The sequence below is a fragment of the Epinephelus lanceolatus genome, chromosome 9, assembly GCF_041903045.1.
Source record: "Epinephelus lanceolatus isolate andai-2023 chromosome 9, ASM4190304v1, whole genome shotgun sequence".
NCBI lineage: Eukaryota > Metazoa > Chordata > Actinopteri > Perciformes > Serranidae > Epinephelus > Epinephelus lanceolatus.
In genome coordinates this window covers 39,681,308-39,700,777 of record NC_135742.1, presented here as the reverse complement: position 1 = coordinate 39,700,777, position 19,470 = coordinate 39,681,308, and the positions used below count along the sequence as shown (strand labels likewise).

Sequence of the window (19,470 nt, the reverse complement as noted above, 5' to 3'; positions counted from 1 at the left end):
TACAGCATGGTACAGCTGTGTTTTCTACACAGTCCTTCACCTATAAAGCAGTCAAATTACTCTGGCTTACTCATTTGGATCTTGAGGTATTCTTGTATTCAGATCAGTACTAAAAATGCTAATCATGTGCTTCATGCTGAGTGGAGTCTGACTGAAGAGGGTGGGAGTAGAGTCCCCTCTACCATACAAAGCAGCTGGTTGTGTTAGAGCATGTCTGCGCAGTGACATGTTTTATTCAGAACTCGCCAAAAAATACTGAGGCTTTGAATTTATGAGACGTGACCAAATACCACCCCAGAGGAATCCAGTCAACAAATTGACCATGTTAAGAAATGGAGTTTAATTTTGGTGGGCAGAGGCCCCTGTTGACTTTCTCCACAGAATATCCATGCAATAACTTTGTGTGCAGGATTAATACACTTTGATGTTAGCCAGCGATGACAAGCAACCAGGCCAGAGGAAAACACAAAACAGAATTTAGTCGAAGGCCTCTGGGGAGTTGAGGGAAAACAGTGGGCACTCACATCTGGTTCGATTTTGATGAGTGCAATGTCCATCTTCTGGTCCACATCCTTGACTGTAGCATCATAGTGCACACCACTTTTCAACTCGACTTTTATCCTCTGTTTGTTGGTAAGTATGTGAGCGTTAGTGACGGTCCAGCCGTCCTCTGACACTACAAACCCAGACCCACTTGACACAGAGATCTCCTCACCGGAAAATGGCACTCTGGCAAGAGAAAAGGCAAAGACATAACCTCATTTTCCATTTGTAGGTATATGATAGTTAAAGGTGATCATTTTAATGCTCTTGCTGTGGTTGGTTTTACCTTTGGAAAAGCTCCAGATGCACCACAGCTGGGACAATCTTATCTACCACATCTGCAATGAAGTTGAACTTGTAGCGCATACTTCCTTGATGTTGCATTCCTTTGAGGATGCAGGATGATAACAGGTTAGGTCACGGCTTCTCTAAAATGTGATGGGTTAAATCTTCAATTAAAATAAATCAATAAATAAATCATTCAAATTATTCTAAGCCATGCTAGCGGTGTGGCTCTACAGATGGCGGTGTCTATTAGTTGGTCACCCCCCCACCATTGGAACAGACTAAAATGTCTCAAGTTTTTGATGGATTTCCTCATGGTCCCCAGAGGATGAATCCTAGGCCTACTGACTTTGGTGATCTTGTGACTTTTCCTGTAGTGCCACTATGATGTTGAAAGTTTTGGTTTTGAGTGAAATATTTTAGAACTTTGGCCACTGAGGTTGGCATATTCAACAAAGTGTACTGCAGCCATGCTAACGGCTCCATGATGCTTTCTTTTTCTTCTGAGCTAAATGCTAATGTCAGCATACTAACATGCTCACAGTAAAAATAGTGACACACTAATATGTAGCGTTCACCATGGTATCCTCTTGGTTTAGAGTATTATGGTTCATTCCATTCAAACTGGGAAGTTGGAATTTCGGAATCGGATTTCCAAGTCGGGAGGTTGGAAGAGCCTCACCAACCCTGACCTCAAAATCTGAGAAGGCTGCTCCAAGCATCAAAGTAAGTGACAGCTATGGTAATTAACTGATAATTACCATTTATGTCTTATTTGTGTTTCATCAAATTGGTTGTACACACAGTACTGTCCAATTTGCTAACAAGGGTTAATTCCTTCAGCCTGTGAAGAAAAAAAACCCTAATTGGAAGTAGAAAAAAAAGTTATAAGTTGTTGTTTTTTTAAATAGGTGAGAACAGAAATAGGTGAGATCATCAAGGCCTACAAAAGCACATATTTTGGTGAGATTCACCCTAAAACACTCATTATTATCAACACTGACTACAAAGCAGTCCAACTGACACATAGCATAATCCAACTACTATATCAACTGCTATAACAAGTCAAAACAACAACAAAAATGTTTGGTATTGGCTTTGCATCATCCAATATTGCTCATACATGATTGGTATTGATGGAAAAAATCTGAATCTAGAAATATACTTTCAGTTTTATTCAGAGATAGATGACCGTCTAGAAAGGCAACATGATGTGGTCTTCCCTGTGACTGGGACATAAGAGGGGCTAGAGGTTTGCGGACCTCAGGCACTACCAAGACATAGTAGCAATGTCACAGCATTCTCTGACCATTCATCCAGCCCAACAACAACACCAACTGACACACTTATGCCTCCTTGTAAATGTATAAGAGTGGACAAAGAATGATTGCAATTCCTGTGAAAGTCAAAAAAAGTCGGTGGCGCCTCAAGGAGACTCTAATGCAACTGAAGTCTGCTCAGCAGAGTTTTGAGGTTGTTGGACAAACTGTAAGCAGCACTGCTTTTGGTGCTGCGACTGGGCTCAAACCACTCCTGTTACAACGGTAGCATCTAGTGTTGAGGTTGCAGAACTTACAACTTCTCCCGAGTTCCAAGAGTGTAAGACTACAGCGGCCAACAACAATGCAAATGTCCCTCTCTAGAGCCGGTGTTCAGTTTGTCTGTTTTGGGCTTCTGTAGAAAGAAAATGGCTGACTCAGTGGAAGAGGACCCACTCTGTATGTAGATATAAATGGCTCATTCTAAGGCAATGAAAACACAGAGGTTTTCTATTTTCAGAAGATTATAAACTAATAAAAACATAGTTAAGAATATCACATTCAATTTCTGCCAAGAGATGCCCTTAAATCATACACACTGGACCTTAAGTTAGCGTTTTTTGGGTCTAAGGACTACAAGTTAATTTTTTTTTTAAATTGGGCATGTGGAGTTGGACAGAAGAGCGTTTACCTCTACTCCTCATCTCTCAGCCTGCTCTTACCTGGCTGCTCTGCATCTGTCCTTTTCCCACCTTTGGACATTAGTCCCACCCCTACCTGTACAGCTGTTCCCAATCTCCCAATCAGCTCCCCAGCATATGTATAAAATATACAGAAAACAGCAAGAGGTTAGATAGATTCAGATTTGACATTGATTTGTTATCATATGAGTAAATACTAGGTTGCATTTTCACACATATCTTATTTCTCAGGCAAGTAATGGCATATCATTGGTCTACTGTTTTTATCATCAGATTTTATTGGTATTAATTTAACTGAGATCATGTACTTCAGCACAAACAAATCTCTTCATAAAAACAAAGATCAGATTATAGACAAGCCTGTGCCAAAGCCATCTATTCATCTCTGCTACCTTGCCACCACTTTACTTATACGGTTTATTAGCTGTTTTTATATCTGATAGAGCTGAAGGCTTGAGTGCCTACAAGAGGAAAATGGAAGGTCAAACCTCAACAGTTTAAAGCTTGTAACGGGTTGGGTTTCATTTAAAATGCAATCTGCTGTGGACACCTGTGTTTGTGTCACCTAAGGGCAGTGCAATCTCTTCCCTGATAATATCTTCAAAATTCTCCTTCTCTGCTCTCTAAGCAAACAGGCAATCCCTCTCCTGAAGCCACCGCATTCTGACTGATGCTGTGTTTACAGAGTTGCACAAATGAACTTGTCTCTGCAGAAACAGCCTTAAATGCAAATGCCAGGGTGTCTATTGCCAAGAGCTACTTTGGCAGAACACCAACTTTTTTTGCCTGTCAGAGAGCTCTACCAACAAATCAACAGTAGCCTATGCTCCCTGCTGGCAGCGAGATCCTGTAGCTTTCCCTATCCTCTTAATTACACTGTGCGGCTATGCCAACTTGTGCAATTGTGAATCATCCATCAGATGAATACAACTTATAGTTGACATGTCGTCAATCTGTTGTCAAATTTCCAAACTGTAAAACAAGTGTAGATTTGCTTGTAGGATGCTGTGCAGATCACACACTGGATTCAGCATTTCCATCACAGTGGGTCATTTCAGTGTTACATGTGTTAACATTTAATGGTCTTCTCAAACATATAGAGCACATTTTTAGTTGCGATATCTTGTTGAAACGTGTTGTATTTAAAGGTAACCTGTTGAGCTTCTGGCTACTAGTGCTATGGAGCAATATTCTTTAGACTAAGGTCCTTTCTCAAACCACCCCCTACACACTGTCACTACCTACTTCCACTCTGTTTCCGCATTCACGCAGAGGGTCTGCCACATTGAGTGCCGTCCCAAACCAACTAGCAGGGAGGAGAGGTGGGCTATAAAACCCTCCAACAGCAAGCCTGCACCAATGCCAACTTACTGACCTTGTGCGACGCCTTACTGTGTTCGAAATGAAGATGCTCTACAAAATAGTGTTCCGTGTGTACATAAAATGACTTGGCCAACAGACACGACAGACTACACGATGGTCCACGACCAAGTAACAGGGACGCTTGTGGATATAAACTAGGGACGCCTGTGGATATAAACTAGTAACGGGGACGCTTGTGGATATAAACTAGTATTAGGGACGCTTGTGGATATAAACTAGTAACGAGAACGCTTGTGGATATAAACTAGTGACGGGATGCTTGTGGATATAAAAAAGGGACGAGATGGTCGCAGAGTTTCTGCTGGACAGGTATTTTTAGTTTGCCTCTAAGTCTGAATCAACATGGCGGCACAACCAATGCTTGCGGCAGCCTCTGTGTACACCGGCGAAGTAAATTCTTCAGTGCAATACGCGAGTTTCTAACAGACATTAGAAACCGCTGGAGAGATCTAACGCTACAACCGAGAGAGCTCAGGATGTGTAGCAAGCTTGGCCTTCTACGTCGAGCTAGCCCTGAGATGACCGTGGTTTCGCCTGGAGTTGCCCCGACGTGGAGACGCCGGCAAGGCTGTGACGGACGCTTAGTGGGGGAAGCGCGGAGGGGTTAGCTCTATGCTAAAAGTTAACCTCTAGGCAGCTCTAGGCTAAGAGCTAACCCCATCAAACCAGCTGTTCCCAGCGGCCTTCTGGCACACGTCCGCTCACTAGACACGAAAATAGATTACATCCAAATGTGGAGGTCCACTCACCAAGGAGTGAGGGACTGCTGCGTCCTTGTGTTCACTGAGACATGGATGAATGGTAACATATCAGACTCTGGTGTTGAGCTAATGGGGCTAACACTACATAGAGCAGACAGAGAGGCTGCATCGTCTGCTGAGCTTCGTGGGGGCGGTCTGGCAATATACACAAACAATTCATGGTGCTGTGATGTGAAGAGAATCTCCCAGTTCTGCTCTCAGGATGTGGAGTTTTTGACTGTGAAATGTCGACCCTTCATCTTACTATTGCACTATATGTTCTTTCTTATATGTTGCACAAATTGTTTTTAAATGTTTTGTTTCTTTATGCTCATTTTGATTTTGTGCTGCACATAAAAATGACAAATAAAGAAGTTCAGTTCAGTTCATAACGTTCTATATGACAGCACAGCATCCAGTTGCTAATGGCTAACGTTAGCCTACTGTAGCATAGCCTCTGAAACATTAACGTTATCTTCCTTGTGTGTTTCCACTTACTAGTAACGTTAACGCTACTATCTAACGTTAGCACTGTAACCTTATTCTAAAACTCATCAGTCATCACTGACTGCAGTTAAGTTTTAAAACTCTGGGGTTGCGTTTGACTGTCTTGGTTGTAACGTTACACTCGCTCTCCTCTTCCGAATAACGTTACCTTGCCAACACCTACGTCTATCATGGAAGTAATGAGAATGTAATGGAGGAGGGGGGAGTAGGCCTTTGGAAGGAGGTGGAGTTGCAGGAGGAGGGGGATGGGACTTTGGAGGGAGGTGGAGTTGTGGATGTTCAAATGTTTTTCTAAGTGCTGTGTGAAATGCAAGAAAGATAAGAGTTCCTTTAACAGGCCGAATGGGAGCAGATCAAAAGTAAAAATAGAAAAACATAGAGGGAATGAGAAATAAAGGCCTGTGTCATAAAATGAGATCTGTTTCTAATGTGGTCTGTTTTAAATGAAGCTGGTAGCCTCTGCAGTTGTGGTAAGTAAAGCCCCACCACTATTTGTGAATTTTATTCCTTTACATTCTTCTTCATTATGAAGAAATAACATTCTTTGCTAGCTTGATGCTAATCACAGTATTCAGCAGGTTGCTTAAGTGCCTCTGCTGTTTCACACCATCATTTTTCCCTTTTACTCCATTGTGGTAACATCCCTAGAAGAAATATCAAAAAGACTGGGGCGTTATTGCCAGTTGTCAGGGGCAGCAGATCATGATGGCTGTGACGGGAGAAGACATGGAAGACAAAAAGAAAATCAAACATGTTAGACTTTCTGTCGGGGACGTCATAAGGCATCCTAGACATGGCGTTGGTTGTCGTCTATTACGACACACTACACAAGATAAAACAATGGATTATTATTGTTGCTCACAATCTATACAGACACCGTTGGGCTATAATCAGGCTGATATCATGTAATCTGAACCCGGCATAAGAGAAGTTGGAAACATTTTTATTTGAAGTAGACAAGTATGAGAACTTTGTGTCAAAATTTGAGAGTTCTAACAAAAATTCAGCAAGTGCTTGGACATGAAGTGTTACAATCATCCCCTGTCTCCCCTTATAAAATCAAAATAAAATAAAGTAAACTTCAAAATAAAGTTTACCAAAACACAAAACTATTTGCACAGAAAGAGAGAGAGACTTTCTTTGATCATAAAGTCCAGTGTTACTCTTTAATTCTTTGGTTTATCAGGGTGTGAACTACACTGCAGACTGAACTCTCTTAACAGTGACAGAGTGAGGTCTGACTCATCAACAGGTCCAGTGCAGGTTGAATGCACATCAGCAGGTATGCTTTGTTATGTTTCAGTTCAAAAAGGCAGGAAGGTTTAATAACAAGAGCTGGTTCCAGTCATCAAAACCAGGCGGGCAACAAAATACTGAGGTAGTCAGCAGAGGTAAATCCAGGAACCACATAGGGGGAGAAGCAAAACTAAATTAAGAACTAGCCAGTATGACACGAGGAACGCATGACAAACCAGGGAATGAAGCCAGAAACACAAACATCATGACAATGAAACAGGGAAAAAACAAACAGACTAAATACACACAGGGAGGAGAGTGTTAATGAGGGATAGGTGACGTCAGGGCTAATGGAGGAACAGACAAATCAGGGCCGAGCAGACAATCAGAAAGGCGGGAAAACACGCAAAGGCAGGAAATAACACAAGACATGACACATGAGGATTTACCTTCTCTCTCTCTCTCTCTCCCTCCTCTCTTACACACACACAGGGGCGGACTGGCCATCTGGAGGTTCTGGAGAATCACAGAACGGCCGGTACTCCAGGACGGCCAGCGGTCACCACGCAGTCATCACCCTTTTTCTCCCTGAAAATCTACTGTTCCACGTCCAGTCCACTAGGTGGCAGCCTTTAGATTGGATGCCAGCCGGCCCATAGATATCTATGAGCCGGCCGGCCGCCAATCAAATTGAAGAAGCAGGAAGCGCATACCGTATGCGCACCGGTTGTTGTGGGCGTCAAAGTCCAGAGCTGTTTTTTAGTCCCAGTCCGCCCCTGCACACACACACACACGCACACACACGTCTTACATCAAGCACACAGAGTGGCTGTATAGGCTTATATGCCAACATTTTTGGCTCATCTGGTCCTCATCACCCTGGTTACTGTGTGGCAGTGCAATGTGATGAGACGTACTGACAGGCCTCTTCATGTTGCTTTTTGTGAGTCACAAGGCCACACTGTCCTCAGTTTACCTTCACTATGCTGGTAACATGGCTTACATGGGTTTGGGTTTTCTTATTCATTTTCCCTGCTGCTGTCCCAGTACAATGGAGGTGAATAGAATTTATTATTTGTGGTGCTCACAACATTAAAAAACATACTTAAAACAAAAAGATCAACATCTCTTTGGAAACACAATGCCACCATCACAGAACCCACTGTCAACTGTTTTATGGGAACTATTTTTTTTAATCTTTTTTTATATTTTTATCTGCATAGCAGTGATCTCCTCGGTGGATGAGTTCCCCCCCGAACACCCGTCTGACCAACTGCGAGCAGCACCATTGAATATGAGCACACTGATTGGCACATAAGTATCAACCATGTCATCAAATCCCCATTTTATAGCTTTAAGTAACTACTTAAAACCAAACTTATCAGAAAAACGAACACTTGAACAAATATCAGGGACTACCGTAAATGACAAGAACCATCTTTTGGATCAATTTATTTGACGTGAACCGTGAGTTTTAGTTTGGCTTATGTTCCATTCACCCTAAGCGTACACAGTCAACTGGGCATAATGATTGTAAATATCATTAGTGTTAGCTAAAATTAGAGTAAATTGACAGACTACGATATGTATCTTGGTATGCATACTACTGTATACTAACCTGTTTTCTGGCGTGCTTGTGAGGTTTTCCTGCATTTTAAAAAAAAAAAAAATATATATATATATATATATATATATATATATATATATATATATATATATATATATAGTATATATGTATATATACAGTAAACTTATATATATATTATCAACAAAATTAGTGTGTACACAGGTTTTTTAAAAACCTGCTAAAAATAGGCGAAAGACTCCTTTCCCAATGCCAGCAGACCAGAGCTGTGTACACAGCTTTGCAGTAGATGTGTATGCCTTTCTCTGTGTGTGGGGCATTTTTTTTGGTCAGGCTGGAAAACAGGTGAACAGTAGAGAGGAGCATGAAGGCCTATGAGAAGATTATGGTGGTTACTTCATATTATATAAATTGTACTCATGCAGTCTCTCTGTCAAACTCAGTGCAGACTAATTTGGTTTAAAGTTTGAGTGCTGCTTGGGTGGAGACAGAGGTTGGTTTGTGGTGGCGTGTCACTGCATCTCGCCGGAGCCGGCCATCGGGGATAAATACCCATAACTACTGCAGAGTTATTTGACCCAGGTGTGAATGCCAATTAAAACCATTCCCATTGCATTAAAAAGCCAATTGTTAGCGGGTGTTTTATGCAGTGGGAAAGGGGCTGCACAGAAGAAACAGGACACCGAATCTCAGCAGGCAACAACGACAGCTCTAAATTAATAGAGAAACTAATTACAGAGATGACAGTCAGCTGTTCACAGTGGTCTCTGATGTTGACTTTGGCACCTTGTCGCTGCAGCTGAACCACCATACCCACTGAAAAGTGAGAAGTATTACCACACCAAAATGCTGCATGATGGTCACCACAAGGTTGGTGACAAGATTAAAGCCTTGTTCCAACCAAAGAACACTGGCTACTAACTCTCATTCATTACAGACTGTTGGTCTGGATCAACAGAGTCACTGATGAGCCAAATATAACACTTGATTCAGCCATAACAATTCATTAGCATCCTGCATCATTGACCGTGCTGTAGATGCGACTTGAAGATGATGAAGGGCTCTCGACACAAGGACGCTGAGGCAAATCATGAGGGAAAGCCTGATCAAATGTTTCTCATAACTTAAAGGAATAAAAAATGATGCTGGCATGTGTCATTGTCATTATAAGAATCATGCATTCTCCTGTGGCTGAAAGAGGATGAGGAAGGTGCTACACAAGAGACCAGTCAAGATGAGTATGCTGCTACAGAGGGAGCCATTGAGGAAGAGCAGGTTGCAACAGATGGGCCCATAAAAAAGACAGAAACCCCAAAAGGCAACAGAACAAACATCTTGTCATGGCTGTACTGATGAGATGTTCAGTGTTCTGCTAGGACCTAGTCTCGCCACCAGACAATCAGAGATCTCCGCCTTCTGATAGTCTGGGGACACTCCTTTCTAAAGTGTGTTTAACACACTGGCGAAAACGGCCGGCAACAAAGCAACGCCTCTTGCATTTTTGAAAAGGACACGCCTTCTCGTAAATGTGCACTCCCCCTTTTCTTGTCCGCAAGGAAACAAACACACAGAGAGCTTGAAAATTGATGCCGAGTGATTAAACTCCGTTTTATCAAACGTGTGCTCATCCATAAAGAAAATATTTTTTCCAGCGGATGTCTTAGTTACAACATGATTGAGCTAACTGGAGTAGTTTCATGTCGTATCCGACAACAGGAGGCTTTTAACAGATGACATCCTGATGTTAGCTTTGCTGCTGCTGTTAGCTGTCCCTGTCAGCTGCAGCCACTGATGCTTTCTAGACATCGTGATTTCCCAAAACTAAAAATAAATACCACACATAGCAACACAAAACTGCTTTGCTAGCTCAATCATGTTGTAACTAAGACATCTGCTGGAAAAAATATTTTTTTCACGGACCGTTTGTTGAGTTATTACCTATTACAGACACCGCTAACAGCTAAGAATTAGTAATGTTTGTTCAATCATTGTGTTTATAGACTTTACAAACATCGGATTAGTCTAAACGGTGATACAGTGATGTGAAAAATGTAATTAACATACGCATATATATATGTATATATATATATATATATATCTAAAAGCTCTGCTGGTTTTCTACCCGGAAGTATTTGTAAATAACAAGGCGATTCCCTCTATAGACGGATGAGTCATGGCCTTGTAAAAGATTATGTTTGTTTCTTTTAGTTGGCGAGAATGTGTCGCCGCAAACGCGACACACATCCACTAACTTTGACGGAGTTTTCTGCGAGCACGGCTGAGCCATTTTGTACCACTACACGTGTTTCTAGTGGGACTATGTTTACAAGCACAAGAGTTCAGCGAGCCACCGAAGGACCACCCTGCAGATTTACTATTGGTTCTGCAACGTAGGGAGTTTTTTTAAACTCTGAAATTGTATCCGCCCATCTAAACACAAAATCAGGGAGAAAGTTATCAATCTTTAGTTAAGCAAAGCGTCTAAAGACTGACTTGTGAGTCTAGCTAGGACCCAACACCCCCCTTAAAGATGAGTTACAGCTGTATCTCAGTCGCTGAACGACAGACGCAAGAGGGATCAACTCCAGTGGTGTACACAGAATGAAGGACACTTCAGGCTATTTGCCACACAAGCAAGATCATTTCTTTTTTCCCCATCCTAGTTTGTTTTTGCATTGGTGAGCATGCTGAGCAACTCTGCTGTACGCACCATAGTCTGGTGCTGCTGATTTGGGACTACAACACCCCATCTCTGAATACAAGGTTGTGTCTGGCTTATTTTAGCATAAAGGCTGATAGCTTCAGTACAGGACTTTGGTTTAGGTATCATAATACAGCTTTTTTCCTCCTCTATTCTATCCAAAAATAATATAATGCAACATACTTATCAGTGTTTTAGAACATAAATAGTGCAGTTCAGTTTTTTTACTTTCATGGTTGAAAAATATAAAGATTGTTCACACCTCAGATTACAGTGACATACTGCATGTCAAGAGCAAAATTACTTATGAACAGTAAGTTGCTCATGCAACTGTTAGATTTTTTTGTAGATAGCACCAGGCACGTGCACAGATAGACCCCAAGTGGTGCTCAAGCACCTGCCCTTTTGCCCTCTGACTAGATAAGTGCCTTTTAAAAAAACCCAACAATTTTATAGTTTAGTTTTTAAATTTGGCCCATGACATCAATTCCTAATTAAAAGTGTGCTGTATGCCCGACAACTGCATTTGAGTCAAGTCCCTGCCCCTTCCTCTTCAACTTCACTTGTGCCAGCCGCATGCAAATCACTGCAGAGCAGCATCGCGTCTCCCTCATCTGCTGTCATGGACAGACAGGTAACAATAGTGTTTGCCCTAAGTCTCGGCATTGGTTGTCACTGCTGTGAAATGAAACCACTATCAAAATGTCTCAATACAGCCAGTCTAACTTAGGCAATTACCCACCATTGACAACAAGCAAGCCTGGCGTAAAACAACAGCATCTCCCTACAGCTCTGCCAGATTTGTTTTCACCAACTGCCCAGTGCGAGCAGAGACAGATGGTGAATTGCTTTCCCACTTACACATCTTTTTAAACCAAAATTCAACTTGATAAAAAAGTTTATGTCTCCCACGTCGTGTCTCTGATAATTAATTTAAACAAAAATGACATGCAGTTTGGGGCTGCGCTGTGTAAAGAGTGCCAAGGAGTGCAGGGCTGCTCGGTTCTGTTCTCTGGGATTCTTAAACAATATTTAAATCTGTTTTAGAGGATAATAATAAGATTTAGTACGTGACTGTTTTTAAAAGAAAGGAGGAGAAGAGAGTGAGGAGAGAAGGGAACAAATTGAGAAAGGATTGGAGAATAAAGAGAGGAGAGGAGAGGAGAGGAGAGGAGAGCACTTAGCCTAATTGCTGCAGATGAACATAAGCCTACCATGCAGTTTGGAGGGTAGATTGGTTGGTTGGTTTATTATTTTATTAATTCAGAGAACAGCATGTTTCAATTTTGTGTAAAGATTTGTTGATTGTGATGATTATTTATTTTATAGAGCCCTAAAGCGTGCACAATGTGGCACTGTTTTCTTTGTTGTTGCCTGATTTAAATAAATAATTAATGTAAAATGTGAATGGGTATGTGTAGCAGCTGCTTAGTGTTTAAAGTATAGATATTTAGACACCTTATACATAAGCTAGACAGAAATTGCACTACCTGTTACTGTGCACAAATGTTCTGTGAGTGCTTAGGCCTTAAGCTCAGGAGAACCTCTGTGACGAGATGTCCCACTCTTCCCAACTAGAAAAAGAAATGTGGATTTTTACATACATCCCTTACAGCTTTATCCATTGGCTATCTCAGTTCACTTTGATCACATCACAAAATTTCTTTTCAGATAGACTGCTACGACTTGTAACCAGGATTTATTAAAACAACATTTTTCTGTTTCTTATTTATTCTATATTTTATGGCCGCCTCTACATTATATGTCTGTGAGCTTTTGCATAGATGTTTGTATAGGAAAGCATTGGGAGATCTGATGGGTAATGAGTATTCTCTCCTCTGTGGACAACTATGATAAGAAAGTGCACATTATAAAAATGGATAGATAGATTTTTGGGAAGATATTTCCAGATATGTTTCCTTTTCAAGAGTCTTGTGCAGTCTCCAGAATGAAGAATGGAGCCTCTAAAGTCATATTAAAGAAGAATGGTGATGATGAGTGGGGTTTTTGGAGTGACACACGCCAGGGAAATAAAAACAAAACCTGACTATATTTTAAACCTTAATTTGTTCAGTAAATGTATATGGAGCACAGTGACTCTCTTTTTAGCAACATAGTTGCTTCTGTCCTGAATGTGGGATATTTGGGATTTATATCAGTGGCTCTGGATCTATTCAGCTTCTGTACCCAGTGGCACCCTCAGAATTTTTTTTATAGGGGTGGCCAGATGGAGTCACCAAAAATCTTAGGGTGGCACACCAAAACCAAAAGCCATTACTGAACTTCAGAAATTCTATTATGCTGCTATATTATAAAGGCAGGTTGAAAGCTATGTCAATATGAGAGTCAAGAAATCACACACTTGATATACTTTATTTTCTTATTTTACAGTTAATGCTCCCATTGGCTCCTGTCAGGCTTGGGCTCGGTACACCCACTAGTGGGAACTCGTAGATATGAATCAAGATTCTGTTACTGATTTGCATATTTGAAAATGTTTTCAGAAACATATTGTAGTGTACTGTTTAGTACACAAAAAAAATGAGGAAGTTTGTGACCCAACCGAAATGTTGGAAATAGTCGACCAGAGTACCAAGCACTGCCCAGTACGGCTAAACAGTACACTACGATATGTTTCTGAACACATTTGAGGTGAGAAATAGGCAATGCAGTAACAGAATATTGATTCATATTGGATCAGTGCTGCCTAGTTTGACAGTTTGACTGCAGTTTACCAGCTGACAGTTCACACCAATGCATTCTCGGAACCCATCGGCTGCATTCGGCGTCTGACTGACTTGCCTACAGACTCTACATTCATTGAATGTAGAGTCTGTATATACAGACTAACACCAATGCAACTAGATGAGACGGTGTATCATCTCTATGTAACAAGCCCTTGAACTCCCCTTCTGATTTCCAGCTTTTCACAGGCTTATTTTGTGACTGAATATAATTAGTAGCTTCTTAAAATATTATTAAGGATTCTATACTGGCTACAGTTTAATGTGTAGTAGTGATGAACCATCAGATAGACTGTTTTCATAGATACACCACAGTGATATCAAAATCCAGTCAGTTAATCAGTCAGTGAGAATGTGTGTGTGTGTGTGTGTGTGTGTGTGTGTGGGGAGGCCTGAGTTAAGCTCAGACCGGCCAGTTCACGCCTCTGCAACTTTTCTGTGCAACGTTCTAAAATGGTTTCGTCTTGTCACGAATCTCTGGTCTGAACTGGGCTTTAGAAGCATTACAAGGCAAGAGTAGGCAGAGGAATATGACTTTTTATTTATTTTTTACATGTTATCCATCTCATTCAGTGCTGTGTGAATATGATGACAGTTTCAACAAATATATGATTTTTTTAAAAATTTTTTTATAAAAGTTACTAATTACAGCTTTAAAGGCAGCAATTTCTGCCTCCAATTATTTTCAATTATTTTCATGAAGGGGGCCAGTGGGGGCCAAGCAATTGTATCAGGTGGCAATGGCCCCCCTGGCCACCTTCTGGGTGTGCCACTGACAGGTGAAAACAGCTCTGCTTTCCTGCTGTGAGTTAGATGAGAAGTTTGATACTACTTTAATTATCTGTGTAGTAAGACTACAGCCTGGACTGGGAACAGCTTTCCTGACTCAGTCCTAGGGTACCAAAATCCACATAACAACACCTTTAAAGCTCACTATCTGACACTTAAAATGTGCTTTGGTAGCCTACCGAGGTTTGATACGTTGCTATAATAACCTTATCCTCAGTTATCATTATTATTATCATCATTATCATTATTATTATTATTATTATTATTATTACATTGGGCCAATTATTTGTAGAAGTAGGCTAGTAGAAGCAAAAGCAACAGTACCCTTACATAATTGTAACATTTTATATGTAGCTAGGCTATATACCTATACCTATACCTATATTGATCATAAACTAATCAAACAGCCTACTGATTCAAACAGCAAATTGATAATGTCATCTTAAATAACTCAGAACAGGTAAAAACATTCATATTATTCAAAGGAAAGAAGTTAAACCACTCACCTGAGTCACACCAACCTCTCTGGATCAAAATGACCGTGGGGGCCTCATCGAGCTCGGCTCTCCTGTTCTCGGCTCTCAGACGGCAGATGCTGGGGTAAGTCCTGCCATCGCTGCCGCACACCGGGCCGGAGGAGGCGCACACGCAGGAGCTGTGGATCCTATCGAGCTTCCCCGGGACAGACTCGCACAGCAGCCCGTCACCGCAGGAGAGGCCGCCACCGCTCAGATCCCCGCAGGCGTCCCCCTCCCCGGCTGCGCACACCAAGCAGCAGCTGCATCCATCCTTCACCTGGCCGTAGTAACAGGCCTGCGGCGGGGCTGGGCACTGAGAGGTATCGCAAACCTGCGGGCAACTTTGTCTTTTTCTCAGCACAACAGCATGAACTGCAGAGGTGAGGAGAGTGAAATAAACCACGACCTTCATCCTGGCAGAAAATCTATTCACAGCAGGCTTCCTCTTGTCAAATCTGTAGGTGTAGCTATGGTGTCCCTCTACACGTGTCCATACTGATCAAGTTCTTCCAGGTACAACCCACACCACTTCCATCTCCACGCAATAACATCTCACAACCTATAGAACAGGTTAAGTGCAATAAATTATCTTCTAGTAGCAACATGCCGGTCCTGGATGGATTCTCTGCCATGTTCCTGTATGCTGTATGGAATGCAATTGCATCAGAATTTATGATACATTTTTATGTTGAGACCCAAAGGGTATGAACTGTCTCCTCGAACATGTTTGTCATGGAGACAAAATGGAGACAAAATGATATGTGATGATAGGTGGAGCCTAGGTTTTCTTTTTACTGTGTGGTTTACAATCGAAGAACTGGCTTTAAGTGCTGAGGTGAACCTGGGGGCCAACACTGTCACATTCTCAGTATGCCTAATTGACATTTATGGTCCCAGTGCAGATGGTGTTTTATTGTATTCTTCATAAATATGTGAAAAACATATTTTTGGAGTTGTCATGGCATGTCACTTAAAATCACTTTATTTATAACCATAGAATACAATATTATGTAGGCTTATATCACATTTCCCATCAACCCTGTGCTGTACTTACACTGGACAGGTTCAATTAGTATTAGTTTTTCTACTTTTCTCCTATTGAAACTTTATAACAATGCATATTATAAACATAAATGAGTATACCTCTCCTGGCACAGCAATTAACACCTGAATACAAGTGAATTACAGACAAATCATATAGAACAACTAAGCTACCAAACACACACACACACACACACACACACACACACACACACACCATACAATGGTAAAAATCCATATTATACCATTTCAAGATACTTCAGAGCTTAATTGATTATTATTTCTCATAATAACCATGAATCAAATGTAAAAGTGGTCACTTGTAATGGCAAACCATAAGAATTATCACCTGACCTGGCTCTGCATTTCCTGCCAGTTCTGCAGAGCGTTTTTTCCTCTGTCAGCTCATTGTTTTGGTTTTGCAGCTCACAACTTCACTTTCACCACTCTCTTCAACATCGTTTCCAGCCATGGCATGCTGCTGTTTTTACCCCAAAGATTGTGACTGACCCATTGTACGCTACCTACTCAGCATCACACAACAGACAGACACAGGTAGGGACTAGCTGGTGAACACAGTAGAGCATTTTGCTGCTAAAGAGCCAGATATTTCCCTCAGGAGTTGATGGAAAACAAAAATGAGCTAGAAGAGAGAGAATATCAGTTTTACACTCATCAGGTTGCCAGAAACACAGCTTCAAACATATGCTAATAAAATCTTGACATGAAGCCATAGCTGTAGTTGTCATGTTGTGGTCACATTAACAACAGGAAAAAGTCTCATATGTTGGTCCACGCTTTTGTTACCTCAAGGCTGGATTACTGTAACTCTCTATTATCAGGTAGCTCTAGTAAGTCCTTAAAAACTCTCCAGCTAATTCAGAATGCAGCAGCTCGTGTACTAACAGGAACTAAGAAACGAGATCATATTTCTCCTGTTTTAGCTTCTCTGCACTGGCTCCCTGTAAAATCCAGAATTGAATTTAAAATCCTACTGTTAACTTATAAAGCTCTAAATGGTCAAGCTCCGTCATATCTTAGAGAGCTCATAGTGCCATATTATCCCACCAGAACACTGCGCTCTGAGAACGCAGGGTTACTCGTGGTCCCTAAAGTCTCCAAAAGCAGATCAGGAGCCAGAGCCTTCAGCTATCAGGCTCCTCTCCTGTGGAATCATCTTCCTGTTACGGTCCGGGAGGCAGACACCGTCTCCACATTTAAGACTAGACTTAAGACTTTCCTCTTTGATAAAGCTTATAGTTAGGGCTGGCTCAGGCTTGCCCTGTACCAGCCCCTAGTTAGGCTGACTTAGGCCTAGTCTGCAGGGGGACCTCCTATAATACACCGGGCTCCCTCTCTCTCCCTCTCTCTCTCTCTCTCTCTCTCTCTCTCTCTCTCTCTCTCTCTCTCTCTCTCACTCTCATCCTATTACTGCATCTTGCTAACTCGGCCATTCTGGATGTCACTAACTCGGCTTCTTCTTCGGAGCCTTTGTGCTCCACTGTCTCTCAGATTAACTCATATCGCAGCGGTGCCTGGACAGTGTGACGTGTGTGGTTGTGCTGCTGCCGTGGTCCTGCCAGATGCCTCCTGCTGCTGCTGCCATCATTAGTCATTAGTCATACTTCTACTGTTATTATACACATATGACTATTGTCACACAAGTATGCTGTCTGATATTAATACATACTTTCAACATATTGTACCACAGTAGCCAGAACTATAACTATAATATTATTACTTTCATTAATGTTGTTGTAAGCTACTGTCATTACCTGCATCTCTCTCTCTCTCTCTCTCTCTCTCTCTCTCTCTCTCTCTCTCTCTCTGTCTCATTGTGTCATATGGATTACTGTTAATTTATTATGCTGATCTGTTCTGTACGACATCTATTGCACGTCTGTCCGTCCTGGAAGAGGGATCCCTCCTCAGTTGCTCTTCCTGAGGTTTCTACCGTTTTTTTTTCCCCCGTTAAAGGGGTTTTTTTTTGGGGAGTTTTTCCTTATCCGCTGTGAGGGTCCTAAGGACAGAGGGATGTCGTATGCTGTAAAGCCCTGTGAGGCAAATTGTGATTTGTGATATTGGGCTTTATAAATAAAATTGAAATTGAAATTGAATTGAAATACATATCACCAGACGAGAATGTGATGAATTATTTTACATTTGGATTAAATAAAGAATGGGGCTGAATTTCAGAAATACTGTTTTTTTTTTCTTTCAAGAATATATCCTACTGATAATTAGCATCTAACTGAATGTAATATCAAACAAGCATTGGAGCATATATTTATAATTGCTAATTACCCAATTATGATGATGCCTTACATGGATTTTTTTTTTCCTCCATTGGTTTTCTGTCACAACTTATAACCCATTTATTCAGGTACACTCTCAATTCTTCTTTGTACTTTACATTTACTTAAGATCTGAGATCTTCAAATGACGGAGGGTCCTTTCTAAAGCCTTTTTTGTGAAACCTTAAGTACTTATTAGTTTTTGGAATTTTCATGTTTTGAAAATGGTCAGTTGTAGTTGTCAACAGGGTTTCCTCAAACCTTTCTCTCTCACACTTTATTTTTCTTTTTTGTACTTTGCTTGCACTTGAGATATAAGTTAGCTTCTTCAAAAGATGCCAGCTTCATTCTACTCTACTCAGCCCCTGATTGTCTTTGTTTGGGCTTTTAGATGTTATAATTAACTGTCTGCTCTTGTTATGACTGAGAGAATAGCTATCTATTGATCAGAGGCTGGTATCTCTCTCACCTTAATTACACCTGTTGGAGGGTATTGCCTTCGTTTGATCCACTGATGGAAAGTATTTACTAACTCTGGCTCTCCATATCAGTCTGGATTCGATGCTGCCCCAAACACTTTCCAGAAATCAAAATCCAGTTGGGGCTAATTAGGGATTCACACCGTAGTTGACAACGTAAGCAACCAATCAGGGACAATGTTGTAGTTGATGATATAAGATGCATGCTGCAGTTTGCAGAAAAGTAATGGCGGCTTTTGAAGCAACAAGCAATAACTCTAATGTTAGAGTTGACACAGCAATAAGTGAAGTTATTGAAAATTGAGTCAATAACAACAATTAAACAAGAACAAGACTAAGCGCTGGCAGAGTTTCTCAGGGGAAAAGATGCTTTTGACGTTCTTCCAGCTGGATTTGGCAAAAGCTATCAACCGGCTCCATTGGTGATACAGTTGTTCCAGGTGTTACGCTGATTGACCGAAGGAGTTTGTCTGTCAAGGCAAGTATCCCGCTCATTGAAAGTGTTTGGAGCGGCACCAACTCGAGACTGATAAAGAGAACAAAACAGAATGGTTTAGGCTTGGGTAATATCACAGAATTAAGTTTCAATCTGATACCAAGTATTTCATGGCCAGATTTCACCAATAGCGATAGCGATTTTAAAAATGCAACATTAACCAATGCTG

General features: G+C 41.2%; 1 protein-coding gene across 1 annotated transcript in view; it reads right to left on the bottom strand.

Moving 5' to 3' along the window:
* Positions 1-15,418, bottom strand: part of htra4 (HtrA serine peptidase 4) — a 28,449-nt gene extending 13,031 nt beyond the window's left edge. Inside the window, exons 1-3 of the mRNA XM_033620341.2 lie at positions 14,980-15,418; positions 830-929; positions 525-729 (exon numbers count right to left, since the gene is read on the bottom strand). Coding sequence (XP_033476232.2) covers positions 525-729; positions 830-929; positions 14,980-15,403 — 729 coding nt within the window. The 5' untranslated portion in view covers positions 15,404-15,418. The remainder of the gene's footprint in view (positions 1-524; positions 730-829; positions 930-14,979) is intronic.
* Positions 15,419-19,470: the final 4,052 nt, after the last annotated feature.